This window comes from Lepidothrix coronata, unplaced genomic scaffold (genome assembly GCF_001604755.1).
Source record: "Lepidothrix coronata isolate B3197 unplaced genomic scaffold, Lepidothrix_coronata-1.0 Scaffold104, whole genome shotgun sequence".
NCBI classification, from domain to species: domain Eukaryota; kingdom Metazoa; phylum Chordata; class Aves; order Passeriformes; family Pipridae; genus Lepidothrix; species Lepidothrix coronata.
Genome location: NW_016690284.1, coordinates 1569833 through 1591764, shown reverse-complemented (window position 1 = coordinate 1591764; position 21932 = coordinate 1569833). Strand labels below are relative to the sequence as shown.

Sequence of the window (21932 nt, the reverse complement as noted above, 5' to 3'; positions counted from 1 at the left end):
GGTATCTTCATGACAGCTTCCATGACTTTTCCGCTTTCAAACATACAGCAATCTGGCTTTACCTTTCCTTTTTTCCTGGACTAAATAAACCAAATTTAGTTTTGAGTGCACTTTCCCTCTTTATCTGCTCTTAAAATGTGGCACACAAAATTTTGTTCTTATGGTTTTGAGAGCAGCCTGTCAAATGGGGAAAACAAAGTCTCTTAATCTCAATCATAGTGCAGTCCTATTAGTATTCCCAAAGATAAATCTCTTTTCTTTTTTCTTTTAAATTAACTTTATGAATGTTTTCTGGACATCTACTGTTTCTCTACTGGATTCTTTTAATTTCTTATGCATCCAATAATGTGTGGTACCCTGAAGGATGTGATACGCTCTTCCTTTTATTTAATTGAATTTTTTTCTTGAGTTTGGTCACTCCTTTTAAGTCACTGAAACATTTTTGAATTCTGATCTTGCTGTCAATCTTTTAGATTCTTTTTTATCTGGAAATCCTGTTAGCACACTACCTTGTATAAATTGTAAAAAAAGCTAATGCATAAGTATTGGTGGCTCATTGAAGTGAGAAGAAACGAGTAGCTACAGTAGCTAACCTACATATTTTTCTTTAGCCAATTTTACCAGTTCATTCTCTATGAGAAATATTTTGCATTTATGCACAGACACTAGCAAACACCTCTATAATAACTTCCATCAAATTCAGAAATATATATCTGCACAGCAGCTAAACTTGATGAAAATTTTAACTTGTCAGGTCTAACTGTTTTGGAATTTCAAGATTAGGTCTAATTTTTTTCTGTGTCAGTGAAAGTGTGTGCAGTGGGAACACATACAGAGATGAAAACAGTTGGCGTTGAGGAGCTAATAACCACAGTATACATATTTGCTGAAAACAACAACTAGACTAGAACTGGTCTAGTGAACTGAATGCTCTTTAGCAGTTGCAGCAGGTTGAGTGGGTTCCTTGAAAACATCAGCTGCTTTAGTTTCGTCTCAGGACTGCTCAAGATGCAAACCAATGGTGAGTATCATGCTAGGAGAGCAGATTCAGAAATGCACTGATGCACACAATAGCAACTTTTTAAAAAATGTTTTTTTCCTACATCAGAATTACAATTCTGTGGTTTTTTTTTTAAATAGGAAAAATAGACTGTTGAGGATAATCTGGTATGTTAAATTAGGATTTCTCATTTGTGTCTGGGGTGGAATGCTGGGGAGAGGTTTAGATGTATAAATGATTAGCCTAAACAACTACTGATGTAATTGTCTGAAACTGAACAATGAACTGTTTTTACTCGCTACCTTCTCACACTGTTTTGCCTACACTCTGCCAGCCAGTTTTTACAGTTCATAAGATGTCAATAGAAATGCTAGAGCAGCAGTGGTGGCCTTAGGCAGTCTAACAACATGGCACAAAAATAGATTGATGTTAGGAAGTGACAGGCTGTCATAACCAGTTAATGCATCAATTGTCTAGTTTTATTATCACTTAAATTTGAAAGGTGGGGAAAAAGAGGTTATGTAAAAACTTTCCCTATGTTTTATAATCATCTTTGGTTAAGAAAAGTGCAAAATCCAAAATACTTCAATTAACTTAGATTATTTGAGCCCAAACGCGGAGCTGATCCAGGCCAATTTAATAATCTCTCATTAACAGCTTTGGATTTCACAATTATAACTATGCATACAATTTCATAAAATGTAATGTGATCCTTGTACTTTTTGAGCATAAACGTAAGTATTGTTTGAGTCTAAATGGTCATGCTAATAAAATGGGTTTACTTAAAAGCAGAGTTTGTGTGCAGTATGCTGGTTTTTTCAGTTAGAGGTGAACAGTATAGAACTGCAGTATGGGACATATTAAATATTTTAAATTACAGTAGCCTTAACTTAGCTGTTTGTTTTGTTTATTATAAATTTCTTATTGTTAGCAGTAAAAAGAGTGTCCCACGTTGTGATATATTATAGTACTTTTAGAGCAGAGCTTTTGACTAGTTAGCACAAACACTTCCTGAATACCTCACTGAGGAGAAACTTAATACTGCACTGACTTAGAACTGAACACATGCCTGTTTTGAAAGCAGAGGACAAAGTGCAAAGCTATTGCAATCAGTATTAGTCACTTGAGGTTTTGGAAGTGCTTGGAAAAGTGCTTTGGGATTTGGGCATGATAGTATTTTATAATTTTAGCTAGGAGGTGGTAAGTGAGATGACTAGGAATTTCTTTGCCGTCCTTGCAAAGGAGGATAGCATCACCTCTTCTCACAGAACAGATTTTCCTTTCCTCAAGAGGCTAAAACATTGGCATGCACTAGATTGCTCCTTTTGAGGTTGGTTTCAGACTTAAAAACTGCACTTAAAAATTTTTTGTGTTCAAAATTAATAGATATGGTTGAAACATTCAGAGTTTGTGATAATTTACTGCTATCTTTTTGTGTACATAAATTCAACCTTCGTGCTGATTTTCCGGAGTTAGGAGTTCTGTGCAATGGATGACAGTCCAAGACCAAATGCCAATTACAGAGCACTTGGCAATGCCTTCTGATGTTTTGTACACCTCTGCTACTGCGGCAACACATGGCATTGGACCATCTGTGTCAGTCTTTGCTTCAAAATCCTCACCTGAGCCTGCTTGGATCCAGATGTGCTGTGACTTCAGTTGTTTTTTATCTCTGCTCAGGTTACCAGTTGCCCAGCCAGCAATCTGGAGCTTAAAAACTTAAGATCACAGCTTACACAATTGTGCAACCTTTTCTTTGTATGAGAGGCCACAACTGTGTCTCAATGTTTGATGTGCATAGGAACAGAATATGGACAACAGTAATTCTCAGACAAGTGTGAAGTTGGTACTTTTTTAATTGCTATGAATGAAATTTCTGAGGTTTATTTGGAAACATTTCCCGAAATCTGAAGTTTTGCACAGTCATTTTTAAAAAGCTATAAATAACAGGTATTTTCTTTTATTTCCAGCTTCTTTGTAATACTGGCCATGCTGAAGAAAAGCTAGGTTTTACCTACGACAGCATCATAATATGGTAAGTAGTAAGGAGCACTAGAGCAGTCCTAGGGAGCTTCAGTTGTTTTGGTGCAATTCAATAAACTTAATTTGTGCTTTTGAGCTAGCATTTTGTATTTACAATGTGTTTGAAATTTCATAATGTAAGCATTGCAATGCAAATAGTTTAATGAGTAAAATCAGAAATGCATTACTTTATTATATTACTCATGGATGTAAAAGTACCTCTAAATATTTCAGTACTTACAGAAAGCACTTTTAGTAAAAATGTACACCTACAAAATATGGAGCATACTCTTGATGTAGAATCAGGATTTTAAAGATCAATATTTTGTTATTTTGTTATGTGTATGTCTTTGTAGCATTGCTTTCCCTGCTACCAAACTGCTCTGTGTTTGTACTCTTAAATGAAATTTCTATTTATTTTGTGACCATTTTTGACAGTCCAGTGACGTGCGTGTTTCCGCATAGACATTGGTAAATTTGTCCTGAGGCTCAGCAGTGGTGGCAAAAACAACCACAACAAGATCTAGTATTTAATACATTTTTTGTGTTCTTTCAATTTGTTATCTCACTTAAGAAAAAAAGGTTAGAAAAGCTAATCACTCTTTAGGTAAAATGTTGGGAAATCTTGTGTAATTGCTTATGGAAATATTGTAAGTCATTTTCCTAAATAGAACTGGTATCTTTATCTTTCTGGCTAGCTGTTCTGTTTTCATTACATTTCTCAATATTTAAATATAGTGATACATCCCTTTTTGGTAGCTTTTTCTTTTGAATATTGGATCTCATGATTGTGTTGTCCTTTGTAGTGGTTTCACTTTAATTGGTGTACACTTCCCTCATAAGAGAAAGTGGAGGGGCAGACACTGATCTCTTCTCTGTGCTGACCAATGACAGGACCCGAGCGAACAGGAAAAGCTGTGTCAGGGGAGTTTAGATTCAGAAAAGGTTCTTCACCCAGAGGGTGGTTGGGCACGGGAACAGGCTCCCCGCAGAAGTGGTCACAGCACCAAGCCTGACAGTTCAAGAAGCATTTGGCCAACGCTCTCACATGATGTGATTGTTGGGGCTGTCCTGTGCAGGGCCAGGAACTGGACTTGGTGATCCTTGATATCAAGAATACCCCTGCTGTCAGTACAGACTGGGGCATGAGCTGATTGAGAGCAGCCTTGCGGGTGGGTGAGAGGCTGGATATGAGTCAGCAGTCCCATGTCCAGTCTTGCAGCCCAGGTAGCTAACTGTGTCCTGGGCTGCATCCAAGGCAGTGTGTCCAGCAGGTCAAGCGAGATGGTTCTTCCCCTCTACTCTGGGGTCCCCAGCACCTGAAGGACATCGATCCTGTTGGAGCCAGTCCAAAGGAGGGCCACCAAAATGGTTAGAGAGGTAGAGCACCTCTGTTACGAGGAGAGGCTGAGAGAATTGGGTTTGTTCAGCCTGGAAAACAGAAGGCTTAGGGGTGACCTAATTGTGGTCATCCAGTCCCTAAATGGAGCCTACAAGAGAGACTGAGAGGAACTTTTTTATGCAGACAGATAGGGGCAGTAGGTTTAGGTTAGATATTAGGAGGAAGTTCTTTGCTATGAGGGTGGTGAGGCCCTGGAACAGGTTGCCCGGGGAAGCTGTAGATGCCCCATCCCTGGAAGTGTTCAAGGCCAGGCTGGATGGAGCTCTGAGCAACCTGGGCTAGTGGAAGGCATCCCTGTGTGTGGCAGTGGAATCATTTTATGATTCTGTGATTGATTTTGGTCTGCAAATTAAGAATATCTTCCTCTTGTGACTTGTAGAACAAGCTCTCAAAGCATTGATTTCTGTTGAGGAACTGTTTGTCTAAAGGTTGTTTTGGTCTGCCATTCAAGAAACATTTTCCTCTCAAATATAAAAGTAAAGTACTCTACTTGATGAGGGGAAGAAAAAAATCCAGAATTAATTTTTGCCTATCCGAATGAGAAATGACATGGATAGCAACACCACCACTTGCATGAGTAATGGGTAACTTCTGCCCTAAAAGGAAACTGCTGAAGAGTCTTAAACTGGCATATCCAGAGCAGTTGTAAACTGTGAGGTAGATGTCCAAACAGAAAAAATACCACTGACTCTTACATATTCATCCATCAGACTTTCACCTCTTCAAACATGCAAATCTAGAAACAAAGCAAAATGTCTGATCTAAAAAATACCTATTATCTGCTCAGCACAATTGAAGAGTTACGTGCTTTTCTTGAATAACTTTGGAAATAAATATCTTCTCTAGTACACTTTTTCTTACAGGAATGCTTTTTCTTAATGTCACAGTATTGAAAATCTGTGTCTTATTTGCTTACAGCTCAGCTTAGAGTGGCACTCTTTTTATGTAAAGAATCTTATTTCATGTTACAGAAAAGATGGTCTTCCTAAAATAATTCCCTTCTTGGTGCTGAAAGTAATAATCAGTTCATCTTTATCTGCATATGACATTGCAGACCTTTTACTTTGTGTAGATATCACCTGGAATTAGGCTTCTGTTACAGTGACTTACCTAGCCAATTAATCACCAACACACTCAAGAGACTTTTTGCCTTGCAGTAGCTGATTACCACACATCATGACCCTAGAATAAGAAAAAAATAATCCATTAGTATAAGTAGAAAACCAGTCTCACTGGCTGAAGTATTTACATTCTTAGGTGTACAGTGAAAGATCCTACTACAATATGTCACTGGGGGGTTGAGGATCCCTCCTCCACCTTCATGTGGTCAAGAAAGAGGGATGAATCTTTTGAGGGCCTTCAGAAGGACAGTGTGCCGCTTACTGCTTTCAAACTCCATTTCTAGAGGTCTTCCATATCTTATTTCTTCTTACCTACTTTACTCAGCCTGTTAATTTTCTTGGACTAATATTGTACTCCGCTGTTTTGTCAAATAACAAGTCACATACAGGTTTTGGTCATGTGTCATTTTATGGATGTACAAGCTGTTCTTTGGGGGAAAAAAATGGTTTATGGCTTTTTCAGATTAGTATATGTAGCGGGTTGACCCTGGCCGGATGCAAGGTACCCGCTAAAGCCACTTTCTCACTCTCCCTCTGCAGCTGGACAGAGGAGAGAAGAAAAAAGCAATGAAGGATTCATGAGTTAAGAGCTGTGAGAGGCCACTTACTTATTGCCTTCATGGGCAAAACAAACTCAAAATGGAGATATTCTAACAGGATAAGAAACAAAGAGTGAGAAATAAAACAGTCTTAAAAGCACCTCCCCCCCACCCCTCCTTCCTTCCATGTTCTCCCTTCTCCCCACCAGTGGTGCAGGGGGATGGGGAATGGGAGTGATGGTCAGTTGTTGTTTCTGCCGCTGGTCAGGGAGAGGAGTCCTTCCCTTGATCCCGTGGGGTCCCTCCAATGGGGACAGTCCTTGATGGGCCTCTCCAGTGTGAGTTCATCCCTCAGGCAACAGTTCTTCCCAAACTGCTGACCCCTGGGTCACTCCTCCATGGGGTGCAGTCCTTCACAAATGAGCTGGCCCCCCCACAGGGGCCACAAGTCCTACCTGGGAAAAACCTGCTCCAGTGTGGGCTTCCCTCTCCACGGGCCGCAGGTCTCTAGCAGGACCCTGCTCCATCTTGGGCCTCCCACAGGGTCACAGCCTCCTTCATGCATCCACATGCATGGGTTCCTCCATGGGCTGCAGGTGGGTCTCTGCACCCCGATGATCCCCCATGGGCTGCAGGGGCACAGCTGCTCCACCATGGTCTGCACCACGGGCTGCAGGGCCTCAGCTCTGGTGCCTGGAGCACCTCTTCCCCCTCCTTCTGCACTGACCTTGGTGTGTGCATTTTTCCCATGTTCTCACTCCGCTCTTCCCTGGCTGGAATTCTTTTTGCGCCACAACCTTCTTTTCTTAAATATGTTATCACAGAGGCGTTACTATTACTCCTGACTGGCATGACTTTGACCAGCGGCCGGAAGTCTGTCCTGGAGCTGTCTGGCATCAGCTCCACTGAACAGGGGAAGCTTCTAGCAGCTTCTAACAGAAGCCACCCCTGTAGTCCCTCTGCTACCAAAACCCAGCCACAGAAACCCACTACAGTATATTATCTGTATCTGCTGACAAGGCTTCTAGGCTGCACATGGAAGTATCTCAAATGAGTAGGTAGTAGCTGCATGTCAGATGATGAAGTCTACCTACTGCTTACTAGTTGTTTGTCCCTCTTGTTTTCTTCATTGTAGTCTGAGGTTAGCTTTACTGAATGAGGCAAAAGAGGTGCGAGCAGCAGGATTGCGAGCCCTCCGCTATCTTATTCGAGACTCCAGTATTCTCCAGAAGGTGCTAAAGCTGAAAGTGGATTATTTGATAGCCAGGTAATTTTTCTCTTTCTTCATGTTGTCAATTGCACAGTTGTGAATCACTTGCTGTTTCACGGTTGAGACAGGTAAGAAAAGTGTTTTCATATTTTCTTACATTCTTAATAAGCAGTTTTATAAAAGCCATTTTTCTTCAATAGAAGGCTATTTCATCACAACATCTAATCCAAATAAAATTTTGTCCTAATACATGATATACTACGAGTAATCTAAAGAATTTTTTCCATCATAAATGCCATTAATCATAAATTAATGAGATTGAAATAGCAATAATTTTCATGTCTTAAGTTGTTCTATGTGAGTTGTTTAATTCTTTGTATTATCACAGTGCTTTGGAACCTGCAGTACAAATTCAGGGCTAAAACGTAGTTCATGCCGAAGAACTTGCAGCTTATCTAAGTATAACCGATGACACAACAGAATAATACCAAAGGGCAAACCAATAGTGAGATAGTAAGATCAGCATGATGAATAGATGTAAATACTAGCAATGGTAGTGCCTTCTGTATTAAAATTTTTGGATTCGATATACTGATAGAGGTGTGTGTGAATTTTTGTTTGCAGATATACACATATAATTTTAGTGTGCTGTTTAATTTTGTTTGAGCAAAAGGCTTTTCTACTCTGAGAACTCACAAAATGTGTTGATATGAATCATTACAAATACTTGGTTTAGTCTCATTTGCAAATGACAAATGCTAGCTCAGACAAATGCTTTGCCATTGTATATTTGAGAACATTCTACTGACTTAATTATAATGAGGATAACTGAAAAAAAAAGCAAAGCTAAGTGACCTATCATAATGAGTATGTTTGCTGAAATGCATAGTTTTTAAACAATAAGTCAATTCTTTTTCTTCTGTTTGTTCATGTGCATAAATATTAACATGACTTGTTAACAGTTAAGGTGAAAGTTACTGTTGTTATAAACAAAATGTGTTTTTTGACTTATTTTAGGTGCATTGACATACAACAGAGTAATGAAGTAGAAAGAACACAAGCACTTCGATTAGTCAGAAAGGTAAAATCTGCTATGTGTGGTGGTATCAGCTGTGCCAGTCCGTTGTGCTGACTTCTGGTTTTTTCCATCAAGAGTGTTTTTTCACATACCTTACCTTACCTTACATGGGAAGAAATTATAGATTTAGATAATTTGAATATGGATAATTTAAAAGACAAAATAAAAGTAATGAAGAGACTTGTTTTGATTTTAATATTTTACCATTTAGAATCTTGCTGATTTTCCTTTGATAGAAGTCATACTGGATGAGATTTGGGAAAAACTTAACGAGGAGTGAATGCAAGGGCATAAGAACAATATTAAGTTTCATCTAGTGACTTGACTTCATTGTAGTCTGTTTAAGCATCTGTGAGTCAAGGATGGGAGATTTTCTGCCATTTGAGGAATGAGACAAATTTGCATCACTGTGGTAATGAGTTAAAGAATGCTTATAGCCTTATTGCTTTTTTCGTAGAGGTTGATGCTACCCATGGGCATTTTTTTTCTCAGGTATTCAATAAGACATGGTTAGTCTATGATGGTTACTGCACTGTGTACCCACGTATATGAGATGTTTGAAGCTATGGTAGCTACGTTTTCAAGTTCATCCTTGAGAAATTGGCGTACACAGCTACTAAATGTATTTTCTTCAGTGAAGAAAGTCCACAAAGTGCTGGACTTCACTATTCTTTATCGTTCTTACATTCTTCAACTGACCTAAAAAGATTCAAGTCTGAAGTAGTTGGAAGAATTGTTCCTTGGGAGCACTGTGTATTTATAGTACATATAGTACATATATATAGTTTTAAAATATGGAAGTTTTCTGTATGATTTCTTTTCTTGTAATAAGCTCCTTTGGTTTCTGTCTTACAGAAAAAAAACAGTATAGTTGATTAACAATTGTGCCAAAAAAGAGGGGTTTAAATCTTAAACACTGGCCTCCACCTCCAAACCCAAACAAATGAGCAAGAAAACAACCATAATGGAACGGGTCCTTGAGAAAGTTGCAATTTATAAAAGTTTTTGCTAATCTACTTTGAAATAAAGAGTTTCAATGTAGAGTCAGAATAACTTAAAACTGAAGATGGAGTGGAAACACGTTTATAATCGGTTTTATTTGGGTCAGAAATTTGTCCTCATTATTCCTGGGCTTTTTTGAGTATTTCTTACTTGAGTAAAAGCTTCTGTCTTGCATGAAAGAAGAGACAGCAAGAGAATCAAATCCATTGGTTTCATTTGAAAAAATTATGTTCATAGATAAACATTAGAGAAATTATACAGCTGACTACCAGTCCTTTTTTTTGTCCATCATTGTGGCAGGGTACTGTGCGTGCACCAGGTGTGTGCATCAGGTGTACCGGCTGTACAGGGATGCTTGTGGTTCCTTGACACTGAGAACTGTGTTGATGAAAGGTGTTTTCTACCATCTCATGCTACCTACAACATTCTTTTTTCTTGAAAGACAATCTCAGACAAACAAAAACCGCACCCTACTGGCTACCAGTAAAGTTAACATTTTTTTCCTGTGCTGTTTAGGCTACAGCGGCTAAACATGCCTTGCCATAGGGTAGTCAGTACTTGAGAGACTCTAACAAGGAATACTGTGACACACTTCCTGAATGGCACACTCTGTATTTTCACACTTTTTATTACCCTGCTCTTACCTTTTTGTCACCTCTGTCTTCATCTCCCTCAATGTCTCAGGCTCAGTGGCTTGATGCCAGGATTCCTAAAAGATCATATAAAGGTCTAGAGGAGGAGAATGAATGGCAAATAAGACAAACAAAGCTAACTAATTTGTGCAGTAGATAATTTACTGTGAGCCATGAAGGAGCTGAACTGGGTTTTTTCAGCATCACAGAACTATTGTTTTCAGTTTTCTGGATGCAATTCTTTGGTAGCAAGAGTACCTATATGAGAATAGCAGAGATTAAATTAAAACATTTTCTCACTCTCCTGTCTTCCTTTTCATAGAGTAGAAGAACAAAATATAAAATATTAATACTTGTTTATGAGTTTAGAAAAGGCACTTAATAATAAATTTATTTAAAACTCTGCAGGTTAAAGTAGTAGAGGAAGATAAAAACAATTTCCTACTAAGAGCTTTACAATTTAGTAATGTCTTCAACCATGAAAAGGATGGCATGAAGTTGCTTTGGGAAGTGTTTTTCTACCTAACAGAAGTCAATAAGACAAATTTTTTTTAATGTAGTAGGCAGGGTGTTTTCCTGTTAAAGCAGAAGTCAGGGTTAGATGCAATATGAACCACCTTCTTTCTTCCTGTTTTTTAAAGGAATCTTAAGAGACCAAATTTGTAGTCTTTATTATTATTTCATGATACTACTTGTAAGTAGCTCTGCATAACCTGTCATTTAGTCTTTAGAACTGCATTCTGATACCTAGCACAGATACAAATACAAAAATTTGTTATTCTACTAATGTATTTGGAATTGATTATTAAAATAAGTCTTTCATTCTCATGTCTTAAACCAAAGAAGGCAATGAAGCAGAATAGCCTTAAGAGGCTGCTTGTGTCCTCTCACTAAGTACATGTCAGTATCAGTAGGAAACAGATTACAGTTTTACAGTACACCCATTTTATTACTAATTCTTGTTTCTTCATGCCATTGTAAAACTGAAAGACTGTGTGGGTGGGGAGGAATTTGTTTTTAATTTAGAGTCCTGTCTTAAAGCTTCCTGTTTTGTTGGCATTAACATTATGTATAACAAGAAATTTCTCAAAAACATGTCTTAAAAGTAAATTTGTTAAAACTCTTCCAATATATTGGTCATTGAGATTGATCTCATTTTAACATCCGTGCAAAAAAAGGTAAAAAATTAATCGCCTTTGAACAAGTATCTATAACACATCAAAGGCAGATGTAAAATGAATATAGGACAAAACATTCTTTTGAAAAATAGTGAATATTTTGTTGTAAACGGAAGGGATGATAAACCCATGGAAAACTAGCCCTGAGTTTTTAGGTGCTTGATGGAAATTGAGTATTTTTGTACATCTCACTTTTAGTGGGGAAAAAAAGTGACATTGTTGAGTGGGCTATAAAACATTGTGTTGTTCCCTTTTTAAGCAGTCAGACAAAAACCTACTTCCTCCTTAGTAATACATCTGTTTAGTGATATTCTTGTTCCGTAGTAGAGAGTATATGTGTATTTAATTTTCACAAATTGAAAAAATGTGGAGAAGCTACTCAGCCTTTGTAATCAAAGCCCCACTTGGGGATGGTGAAGAGTTGGTGGTACTGGTTGTTTGTTTTGGAGTGGTTTTCTTGGCCTTTAATGTGTGCACAGGGTCTTGGTCTTTCATCTGGTGTGAATTCTAAGTGTACCAAACTAGTAGCTGAGGGTTTCCACGGTGCAGAACATCCTCAGTAGTACAAATGAGCATTAGCTATTAAATCTGTTTTTCTATTCTGTCTCAGATTTATTTTAAGTATTTTTTAGTTGAAGAACGACTTCATTAATGGACACAGGTGTTATTTCCATCTTTGCTTTTCCATTTAACATGTTTAAAGTGTGTGTGGTTTTCTTTTGCTATATCTCTTTAACTTATGATGAAGATTAATTACGTTGCAGTTCTAGGACGATCAGGTACTGTGCAAAAGAATATAGGGCTGTTACTGATAGTTGCATTCCAAATACTGTTAGCAGCTGCTTCTGTTGCCTGTCTTTTTTTTGATTTTGCAGCAGTCTAAGGATATCTCTACAATACGGGAGATGCTAGTCTTGGCTAATTAAACAGTTGAGTAGGTATTGAATAATCTGCTGCAGTATGAATGAATCTTCTACATGAATTTGTAATCTACTCTGTCATTGGATAGTGTTCTTTGTCATAAAGAAATTATCGAAAACAGCTATGGAAAATGTAGTCATAATTCTAATTGCAGCAGTCATCTCTTAACTCTTTCTTATTAAAATAAAATAATATAAAAATAAACAACTGGAGCAGGAAGAGAATACTAAAGTAAATTGACAGATGAATTGGAATTGAAATTCAATTTAGGAGCAAAAGAAATAGTTATGAGGATTCACCCAATAAACCAAGTAATAGACGGAGTGGTCTGTCTAATTGTATGTAGGAAACAGAATGCTGGTGAATTTATAAGTGTATTTAAAGAAATATTATGAAGAAACCAGAGGGATTTTTCTTTCTTTTTTGGCAGATGATCACTGTGAATGCTTCATTGTTCCCCAGTTCTATAACTAATTCTTTGATAGCAGTTGGAAACGATGGTCTTCAAGAAAGAGACAGAATGGTTCGAGCATGCATAGCCATTATCTGTGAACTAGGTAAGATGACTTTTCTTAATTAGTTTTCAATTTTGATGGGGTTGTCATTAACAGTATTTGTTTAATAATTAATTAGTTGTTAAGAGTTCTTAATGTCAATTCATGGATTTTTGCAATTAACATGATATGAACCAAAATTACTTAAAATCCCTTTAAGAATAGTACCTGAAGGTTTCAGGTGCTCTTCTTTGCATTAAGATTTGCCAATTTTTGATTTACCCTAAAAACATTTCTGTACTGCAATTGGTGTTTCTTAAACTAATGGATTGGAAGTAGGGAGAATTCCATACACAAGATGCTGACAAATTTACAGGAGTTCAGAGAATTACAAGACATTTTCTTTTTAAAAATTCCTGGAGTGGTTGCTGTAGTTAACTGGCTTCTGGAAGTCAGTATTTGTGTCCCTGTTTAAAGGCTATCAGGACAGTGGTTTATACTAACTCCCTAGACTTTCATTTGTGTGCTGATTTTTGAAGTTTTTCCATAGTCAGTCAGAGGGAAATAACTTCAGCAATATTTTCAAGATACAAACTTCTGTTTTAAAGAAATAAACGATAAGTTACTGTTATATTCTAGTCTGTCCAGTGAAGTGTGAAACTTCTCTGTGGGGAAATCCAGAAACTACCACATGGAAACTTGGTTGGAATTAAGTTAGGACATGGCCACATGGTGGATACTGACCAGTATTTTTGTGTTTGATGAATTAATCCAAAATCTCTATTTATTGTCAGCCAGTTCCATTAAAAGCTTTATATGTGCCTCAGCGGTGTTCAGGAAGGATAAGATTTATATACTGAAGAGATGACAAGTTTATCATATGCCACGAAATGTTTTCTTTCCTATCACTGGCCAAAATGACGTGTTTGTCTTTATTTAGCACTTCAGAATCCCGAGGTGGTGGCTCTTCGGGGTGGTTTAAGTACCATCTTGAAAAATGTGATTGATTGTCAGCTAAGCCGAATAAATGAGGCTCTGATAACTACAGTTTTGCACCTCATTAATCATCCAAAGACCCGACAGTATGTGCGAGCAGATGTAGAATTAGAGGTGGGTGCAGTTTTACTTGTTTAGAGACAGAAATTAAACATTGTATTGGTAATGAAAATATTTCATTTTGTCTCAGATTTCACCCTCTGTGTTAGTGCACAGTGTTTAAAATATAATATTTCAGGCTAAGAGCCTAAGAAATATAAAACAGCAATAATAGGATGGTTTGGAGTGGGACTGAGGAAAGGACAACAGCGATTTAACTGTATTTTCATATGAAAATAATGTATGTCTTTCTTTTGTTTAGCGAATTTTAGCCCCTTACACAGATTTTCACTACAGACATAATCCAGACACAGCAGAAGGACAACTCAAGTAAGTGTTAGTGCTGCAACTGCTGCTCCCAGTTATATTGGAGTTAGGCTATTCTTCTTTCCAAATACTAATTTTCTTGAAGTTTAATACAGTAGCCTAAAGTGCAAATTCCTAAAATACTGTTAAGCATTTAGGAATTAAAAGGGCTTGATTTGCCTAGAGAAGAGAGGGTTGGGGGGCACCCTCCCTGGAATAGCAGACTTTTTAATACTTATGAAGATGTTATCAAGAAGATGTAGTGTGGCCCTTCGTGGTGGCGAAAGGTGGAAGGACAAGAAGCAACAGAGAGAAATTGAAGCAAGAGAGATTTCAACTTCATATGAGGGTAGCAGGGGGATTATTTTCTGTGAGGCCAGTCAAGAGTTAGAACATGCTGTCCAGAGGGATCCTGCAGCCTTCATTGTTAAGAGTTTAAGAGCCAACTGGATAAAGCCTTGAGCGTTTTACAGGTTTCAAGCTGAATTACAGAAGGCTTATATAGTTCCCACAGCTCTAGATACTGTAAAAGGCATGTGTAATCCACACTGCATTTGCTAAGTTCTTTCGGGGGGGTTGAGCTGGATGACCTTTAAAGATCCCTTCCAAAGCAAACCATTCTATGATTCTATAACCTGGCTTGGTTTGATAACTGTCAACTTCTTCATGCGGGAATTTCGACTAGAGAGAGATCTGAGATTGCTTCCAACTTGAATTTTTCAGGCTTTTTTAATTGTCAGATGGCCTTAGAAGCGTAGGTCTGGGAAACTGAATAAGGTCCAATCTTTATGTCCCTGCTGTAGACCCACTGTCAGTGGAGGTGCAGAGTGATTCACCTGACCCCATATAGGTGTTTACTTTTTGATGTTATCCTCCTGTGGAAACTCCTCTGGAAGAGGAAGAGTAACAATATTTAAAAATTCTAAACTTTTTTGTGTGTATATACATTGTGTAAATACATATGCATACATGAAATATTTCTCTTACTCTGGATTTTGTCCCCCATCTAAAGTCTCAATTAACTACCTTTAACTTGCTATGTTAGTAACACTGTTTTCTAGTAATTACCTGCATTGTGACATTTGTTGTTTTAATGACAGAGAGGACCGAGAAGCACGGTTCCTAGCTAGTAAAATGGGAATAGTGGCAGCATTTCGATCATGGGCAGGTAAGATTTGTTTACTTGTTTGAATCTGGATGATTGGAAGGGTGATTTTACTTTCCAGTATAAATGACACAAAATCTGTGTCATTTGATGTTTCTAATTTCTATCAATACCTTTCTACAATGTTTTGATACTGTAAAATTGGAGGACACATAGATAGTTTTCTTTGACTATAACATGGCACAGCTTTTTCCCTCCCTGTATAGAATACCTTATGAGTTGTATCTTGATGGTCGTACTTGACATTTAATGGGTGACAGGATGTTTAAAGTAATATCATATTATAAAAATTTGCCTTTGAGATAGTTCTGCCACTGTAAATGAGAAATGTCTATGTTAAGAGATACTGACAGAATTTAGTTTCATTAGCACCTGCTTTTACGAGCTGCCATAGCTTAAGAGAATTTGCAAATGGATATAGGTTGCAATTTTTCATGTAGAAAACATTTCTAAATCAAAAAAATAGAGTTTTTTAATGTTTTTAAATTCTTTCTCTGCAATATTACAATATCTAAAATGAACGTACTGCTTAGGGACTGCTAATTTTTTTAGTCAAGACTGTGTCTTGCAAATTTTAACTAAATCAGTTAATATAACCATTTACCAAAATTTTGAGTCGGAATTTTGCAGGCTATACTTAGAAAATATTCAGGCTCTTTTTTCACACTTTTTGATTTAATTTTTAAAGCTCTGAAAATGATTACTGAGTTTAATTTTAATATCCAAGTATCCTCCAAGTTTCTTATGTGTTCTTTCATGTTTGGAGAGGAAGTGCAGGAAGCTTGAGACAACTTTGAAACTTCTAGGAAACAGTTTCTGATAGGAGTGTTGCTCCATCTTCCTGTACTCAGACACTTAGAACTTAAAGCCTGTGCCTGAAAGTGCAAGTGACTGAAGAAACAATTGTCCTGGAATATGTTACTTGTTGTGGCACTCCTGCTGTTAACATGTTCATCCTATTTTATATGATTTGTTATGTTGGAGACTAATGTCTTAGATATTCTTACTACAAAAGTGTCCTTATGCTGTCAGCCTTTGAAAAGGACATGCTTTAGGGTGTTGTTGGTTTTGTTTTGACTTCTTCTGTGTGTTTTTTCGCCTGTCTGTTTATTTGCCATATACTGCTGTTCTATTCTGCTTATTTACCAGTCTGTGTTCCTCTTCTGAGCTGATGGTTACTACATGCTTTATGCTCATGTGTGATCCTGTCCTTAGAGACAAAACTGGGGCATGGAGCAATGACTGCACGCACCCAAATCTATTCCTGCATTGCAGTTGGGTTGTGGCCACTGTACGCTCTTGCAAAAGGCCTCTGAGGTGCACCATGGCCCTTAGTGTGTCTAAGATGCCACATGTGCATATCTGAAGTTTTTGTGACTTGTAATTTTCAAAATTGAGAACTTTCTTCAAGTTCCTATGAAACACACCATGGAAGTTAAATTTCTATTAGTGAAAATAAGAGTGAGTAGGTGATATTTTCATCTCTCAGTACTCTTTAAAGAATAACAGTTTGAGTTTGTTTATGGTATCTAAGACAAAAAAGTGGGAAAATCTAGATTATTTTTGTTATTTTAAAGTTGCATTTTGTAGAAATTTGTTTTCTGGATAGTGTAATTTCTGTAAGTTTAATTTGTTCTGTGAAATCTGAAGAGAAGTGGTCAAGGAAATGAACAAGGTTACTGTCTTTGCAGCCACGTTTAATGAAGAGACTGCATAAACTGAGGCTGAAAATCAGTGTGAGCTTTAAGTGATGTACTGTAACTTGAAAAATTTGAAGGTTCTCCCTATTAATATTGAAATTTTAAACTAACAGAGTAAAATAGAGTGTAAAACATGCAAATTTTAAGAGAGACTTTTATGTAATGTTAAATCTACTGTGTTGAAACATCTGGAGATGAGCACTGGTCTCTTGGAGGAATATTATTCTATATTTAATGTTTTCTAGGTATTATCAGCCTGTGCAAACCTGGAAATTCTGGGATTCAGTCTCTTATTGGGGTACTCTGTATACCAAATATGGAAATACGGGTAGGTAGTAAATATTTATTACTGATGTAGGCATAATATTGAATGTTTTAATTTACATATTCTAGCTTTCTAACAGTTCAGTAAACACAGACTTCACAGTTATGAGACCACAATCCTCAAGTTCATTTAACTCCCGAATTCAAGTCTGTAATTCCATTACAAAATTCCTGCGAGAATGGGAAGCAGAACATGTATTCTGAGAAAATGGAGGAGAGAAAAGTACAGGAATTAATCATTACTGTGCTCCCAAATCAAAGGAAGTTTACAATAGCTGCAGTTACAAGCTTAAAGCATAATAATCAGAGTTGAATCCAAGGGAAATAAAAACATTTTTTCACAAATTAAAACTATTAACCAATGAAGTTGATGGTGCCAGCTGTAAGCGTTCTAAAAATCTGCAATCCAAGTAGTCTGAACTTCTATAGAATTCATAGTGATAATAAGGTACAGTTCAAAAGTAAGAAAACCACGTCTTCTCTTCTTCAGATTATTTCAGTTTATGAAAAAAGGAACAATTGCACAAATACACAAATGCAACACATACACCAGTTTTAGCACTCTATAAAAAATCTCAACTTCAGTATTAATAGTGAAAGTAAGGACAATTTTTTTGTACATCTCTAACATGCATGTTGTGGGGTTTGTTTTTTGGTAGCGAGGCCTGCTTGAAGTTCTCTATGATATATTTCGCCTTCCTCTTCCTGTTATCGCAGAAGAGTTTATTGAGGCACTTCTCAGTGTAGGTAGGTATTTAAAACAGTTCACTTAAGAATTCTGTCTATTAAGCTTCTCTGCAAATTTGAAACTTTCACTGTTTCCTCTATATTGTCAATTGCCTTATTATTAACTGTTTTATCTCTGAATTCATTGAGTACTCAGAAGTCCTCTTTAAAATCCTTTATAAACTGTTAAGTGTAAAGTTTGATAAAAGATGAGCAGTGGAGTGTAGTTAGGCATTTACACAAAGGATTGTGTAAACATATCTCTACAAATTAGACTTCTTTGAACTGTCCCAAGTATTTATAATGCAGATGTGTTAGTGAATGTTACAGAAAAGTTATTATTCAGTTTTTTCTATATACCATGTATCTGCTAGCTATCCCCACTGCACCTTACCAAACTTTTGCTTTTTCAAGGGCAAGTGCATGTTTTTTTATGTCTTTATATTTAACTGAGTTAGTATTTTATCTTTAGAATTACTCCTTGTAAACCCAAGATTATTCTCTGCTTTGTCCCTCAGTGCAAAAGTATGAGCCCAAAAGGAGCAAGTTTCAGCCTTTAGTGTTCCTGCAATTCTCCTCTTCAAACTCTGATTACAAATGTTTTGTCATGCAATTGATTATAAAAACTTAATCCTTGTTCCAAGTTTATAAGTAAATAAATCATTCTTTGTTGCAAACTTGCTACTTCAATATATGGACATATATTGTAAAATTTTAGGTGCTAATCGTATTTTCCGTTAAACAAGTTTAATGGGTTTATGAATTGGAAATGTCATTATTTTGGTTGACTCTTAGATACAGTCTTTATCCTAACTATCAAGGTATCCTTGCTTTGTTCAGGAATGTGGGTTAGATGTATTGTTAAAGATCCCTTCCGACAAAATTTTCTGATATTTGAAACTGAGGTAACATTTACTGGCAAGGATTATTATTTACCTACTGACAGCCATTAAAATAACACTATGAAAGCCAGTGTTATAGTTACCTTTGTCCATATTTTCTTGTTATAGATCCAGGCAGGTTTCAAGACTGCTGGAGACTTTCTGATGGCTTTGTAGCTGCTGAAGCTAAAACTGTATTACCCCATCGAGCCAGGTCAAGGTGAGGATTTAATGAACTCAGTCTAAACATCTTTTCTTGTTTTGTTTTTTGGTGGTGTTGACAAAATACTTCCTGTTTTCTGGCATACTTTTTTTTCTCCTTAGGCCTGATCTCATGGATAATTACTTGGCATTAGTGCTCTCAGCTTTTATTACCAATGGACTTCTAGAGGTAACTAATGACTTTGAGTTTGAATAGATGCTTGCTACTTTTTTCCTATAAGAATTCAAATAAGATGTTACACATTAATGTTGTAATATTTTTTAACTTTTTGAAGGGTCTGGTTGAAGTGATCACGAGTAGCGATGACCATGTGTCTGTTAGAGCAACTATCCTTTTGGGAGAACTTTTGCACATGGTAAGTAAAACTTGTTGTAATTACTTGTAAATAGATATTTGCTATTATAGCTATTGTAATATTGAATTTGTATTACAAGCCTGGAACATGTAGTTTTCATCTGAATAGTGGATTAGTTTACATTGCATCTTTTGGCATTTCATGTATTAAAAACAGTATTAATCAATAGAAAGACTGTTTGGAAAGAATTGGAAGTGCTAGGGGTTCTGATCCAAGGATAGTCTCCAGCTCTGCCTCTCACCACTGCTCTTCCTTGCCATAGTAACCAGTTGTATTTTAAGCTGGAATCCTGCAAACTCACCCATCAGTTACTGTGTTTGGGAAAAGGACCATTGGTGATTTTTCCTTTTCTTAGAATGATGGTAGGTAGCCCTCTGACAACGTGTTTACCTTTCTGCTTCCCAGGATAGGCAGATAAAACTTTTTTCACATTCAGCTCCATGTGGTTTGGGTACTTGGTATTATTCATTGAGGGAACTCCATCTTGGTGGAGTGCACTTTCAGCACTGCTGTGGGTATCTCCTGCTGCAGGGAAGCTTTTGCTTTGTTCTGCTTCCGTCTACCTTACGTGGCTTTTACAGTACTTCTCTCCTTTAACCTAAACTATTTTCATATGGAGGTGACATCATGTCCTCTCAATGATGAGAATAGCATATGCAGCAGAGCACTTTAACCAGTTTTCTTGTGGTTTTTTAAATCTTTTTTTTCCAGATAAACTATTTTATAAGAGTTAGTAAGATTGTGAAATATGACTTTGTCTTGCAAAAATTTGAATATGAGTTATCAGATGTAGTCTGCATCTTTAGACTGTTGACTCCTTTCCGTGGTATGCCAAAAAACCCGAAGTCACAATCTTCAGATGTAGGATTGTTTATTACTGTAGTAATTACATCTCAGTTCAGCAGTATGGGTCACAACCACAGCAAATCTTTTTTTTTTTTTTTTTAGTTTTTTGAGTCATTTTTCTTTAAATAATTGATGGAATTGCACGGGTGTTCAGTCAGTCATTACAAAGTTTAAAAAGAGGAATCTGTAATAATGTTTACTATTTTACTGGTTTCCAAATAATTTTGAAATGGTTGTGACGGTTACTCACATTGACATATTCTGGAAAGCATAGGTATTTCTTGATTTTATGAAGAGGTGATTTATTAGTCAAATATGGCTTTTATCAAGAACAGAACAAATATTTATATTTTTATTTAGTTTATAGAGATGGAAGTCATTTCCTTATTTTCATTATTCTTTAGTTTCCAAAAATATTTGCAGAACTACTTATGTTTATTAAAAGTGGTTGAACATCTAGTACCTTATGTTAATTAATCAGTTGGAGTTTTTGTGCGTAGCATTTTAGTAGAAATCAGCTTAAATTGTATTTCTGATTTTAGATTTTTTTTTTAGTACTATGTGCACATAACATAAGCATGTCTGATGCTCTGCAAGTTTTCGCGTGTTAACACTTAAAAAACCACCAGTGCAAACAATATGGATCATAAACTTCTGAAATCTGAAATTGTCCTAAGTTACTTTCAAGTGTATTTGAGATTGATCAGTTAGATCACAAATTCGAAATTGTATGTGTAATATGCTCTGACATTAAGTGAAAGGTAGTTTCATTGTCATGATTTTCTGAAAGTCTTGTGAAAAGTGGTAGATTCTTCAAATGTTGATCCTAAAGAGATGGCTGAAATTGTTATAATAAGTTATTCTAACTGGTCTTTTTTTGTTTGGTTTTTTTTTAGGCAAACACAATTCTTCCTCATTCTCACAGCCATCACTTACACTGCTTGCCAACACTGATGAATATGGCAGCATCTTTTGACATCATGAAAGAGAAGAGACTGTAAGAATTCTAAGTTACATTTAAAAGGATAAAGCTCTGTCACAAAATGCCATCTTCTGGGTCCTTTACACAATTTAAACCTCCTAATGAAAGAAGTCAAATAATTTGATAGATTCACATCTTTAATTGGTATTTCTTCAACTCAGTATCCTTAGTTGCTTTTTTTTGTAGAAGACAAGCTGAGTGTGTTGGGGTTTTGCTATTAGGAAATATTTTTGTTAATTACTCTTTTGTTAATTACTCTTCCATGTGTCCTGTCAGATTGTTATTCTGATAAATATCATAAAGTTCTGTTTTATCTTTCATTCTGTTGTTAGTGATAAATTACAGAATGTTTCCAAACTGCTACTGTGAAATGATAAATGCTACTTGTAGAGTGCTTCCTAAAAGTGTAGTGCTCTTCTGCTTTTTAGATTTGAAGATTTCATATCTGTCACTAGAAGATTTTGATATGCAAAAGCACCGTTAGTTTTCAAAAAAGGCATATCTGAAAAACTTCATCAGAGGATATTTCAGGTGGTCAAAGCTATGGGATGAGAGGAAGGATGAAAAGCAGAAGAGATATGCTTGTGGATTACCTTCGGTTCATTTGCTTTTTGGCATTTGTGGACATACCTGGTAGAGCAGTAAGAATTCCCATTTCAGTTGGAAGAAAGTGATTTATAGAAGTGGTACTTTTTATTTTGGGATCTTGATATTGGTCAACACTGCGTTG

At 36.5% G+C, this 21932-nt stretch overlaps 1 protein-coding gene across 1 annotated transcript in view; it reads left to right on the top strand.

Moving 5' to 3' along the window:
• The window catches only part of RICTOR (RPTOR independent companion of MTOR complex 2), a 75370-nt gene that overhangs the window by 21204 nt on the left and 32234 nt on the right, over positions 1–21932 (top strand). Inside the window, exons 4-16 of the mRNA XM_017823623.1 lie at positions 2971–3035; positions 7220–7351; positions 8312–8375; positions 12536–12662; positions 13540–13709; positions 13957–14024; positions 15101–15168; positions 17111–17193; positions 17849–17936; positions 18926–19016; positions 19121–19187; positions 19294–19374; positions 21117–21217. Coding sequence (XP_017679112.1) covers positions 2971–3035; positions 7220–7351; positions 8312–8375; positions 12536–12662; positions 13540–13709; positions 13957–14024; positions 15101–15168; positions 17111–17193; positions 17849–17936; positions 18926–19016; positions 19121–19187; positions 19294–19374; positions 21117–21217 — 1205 coding nt within the window. The remainder of the gene's footprint in view (positions 1–2970; positions 3036–7219; positions 7352–8311; positions 8376–12535; positions 12663–13539; positions 13710–13956; positions 14025–15100; positions 15169–17110; positions 17194–17848; positions 17937–18925; positions 19017–19120; positions 19188–19293; positions 19375–21116; positions 21218–21932) is intronic.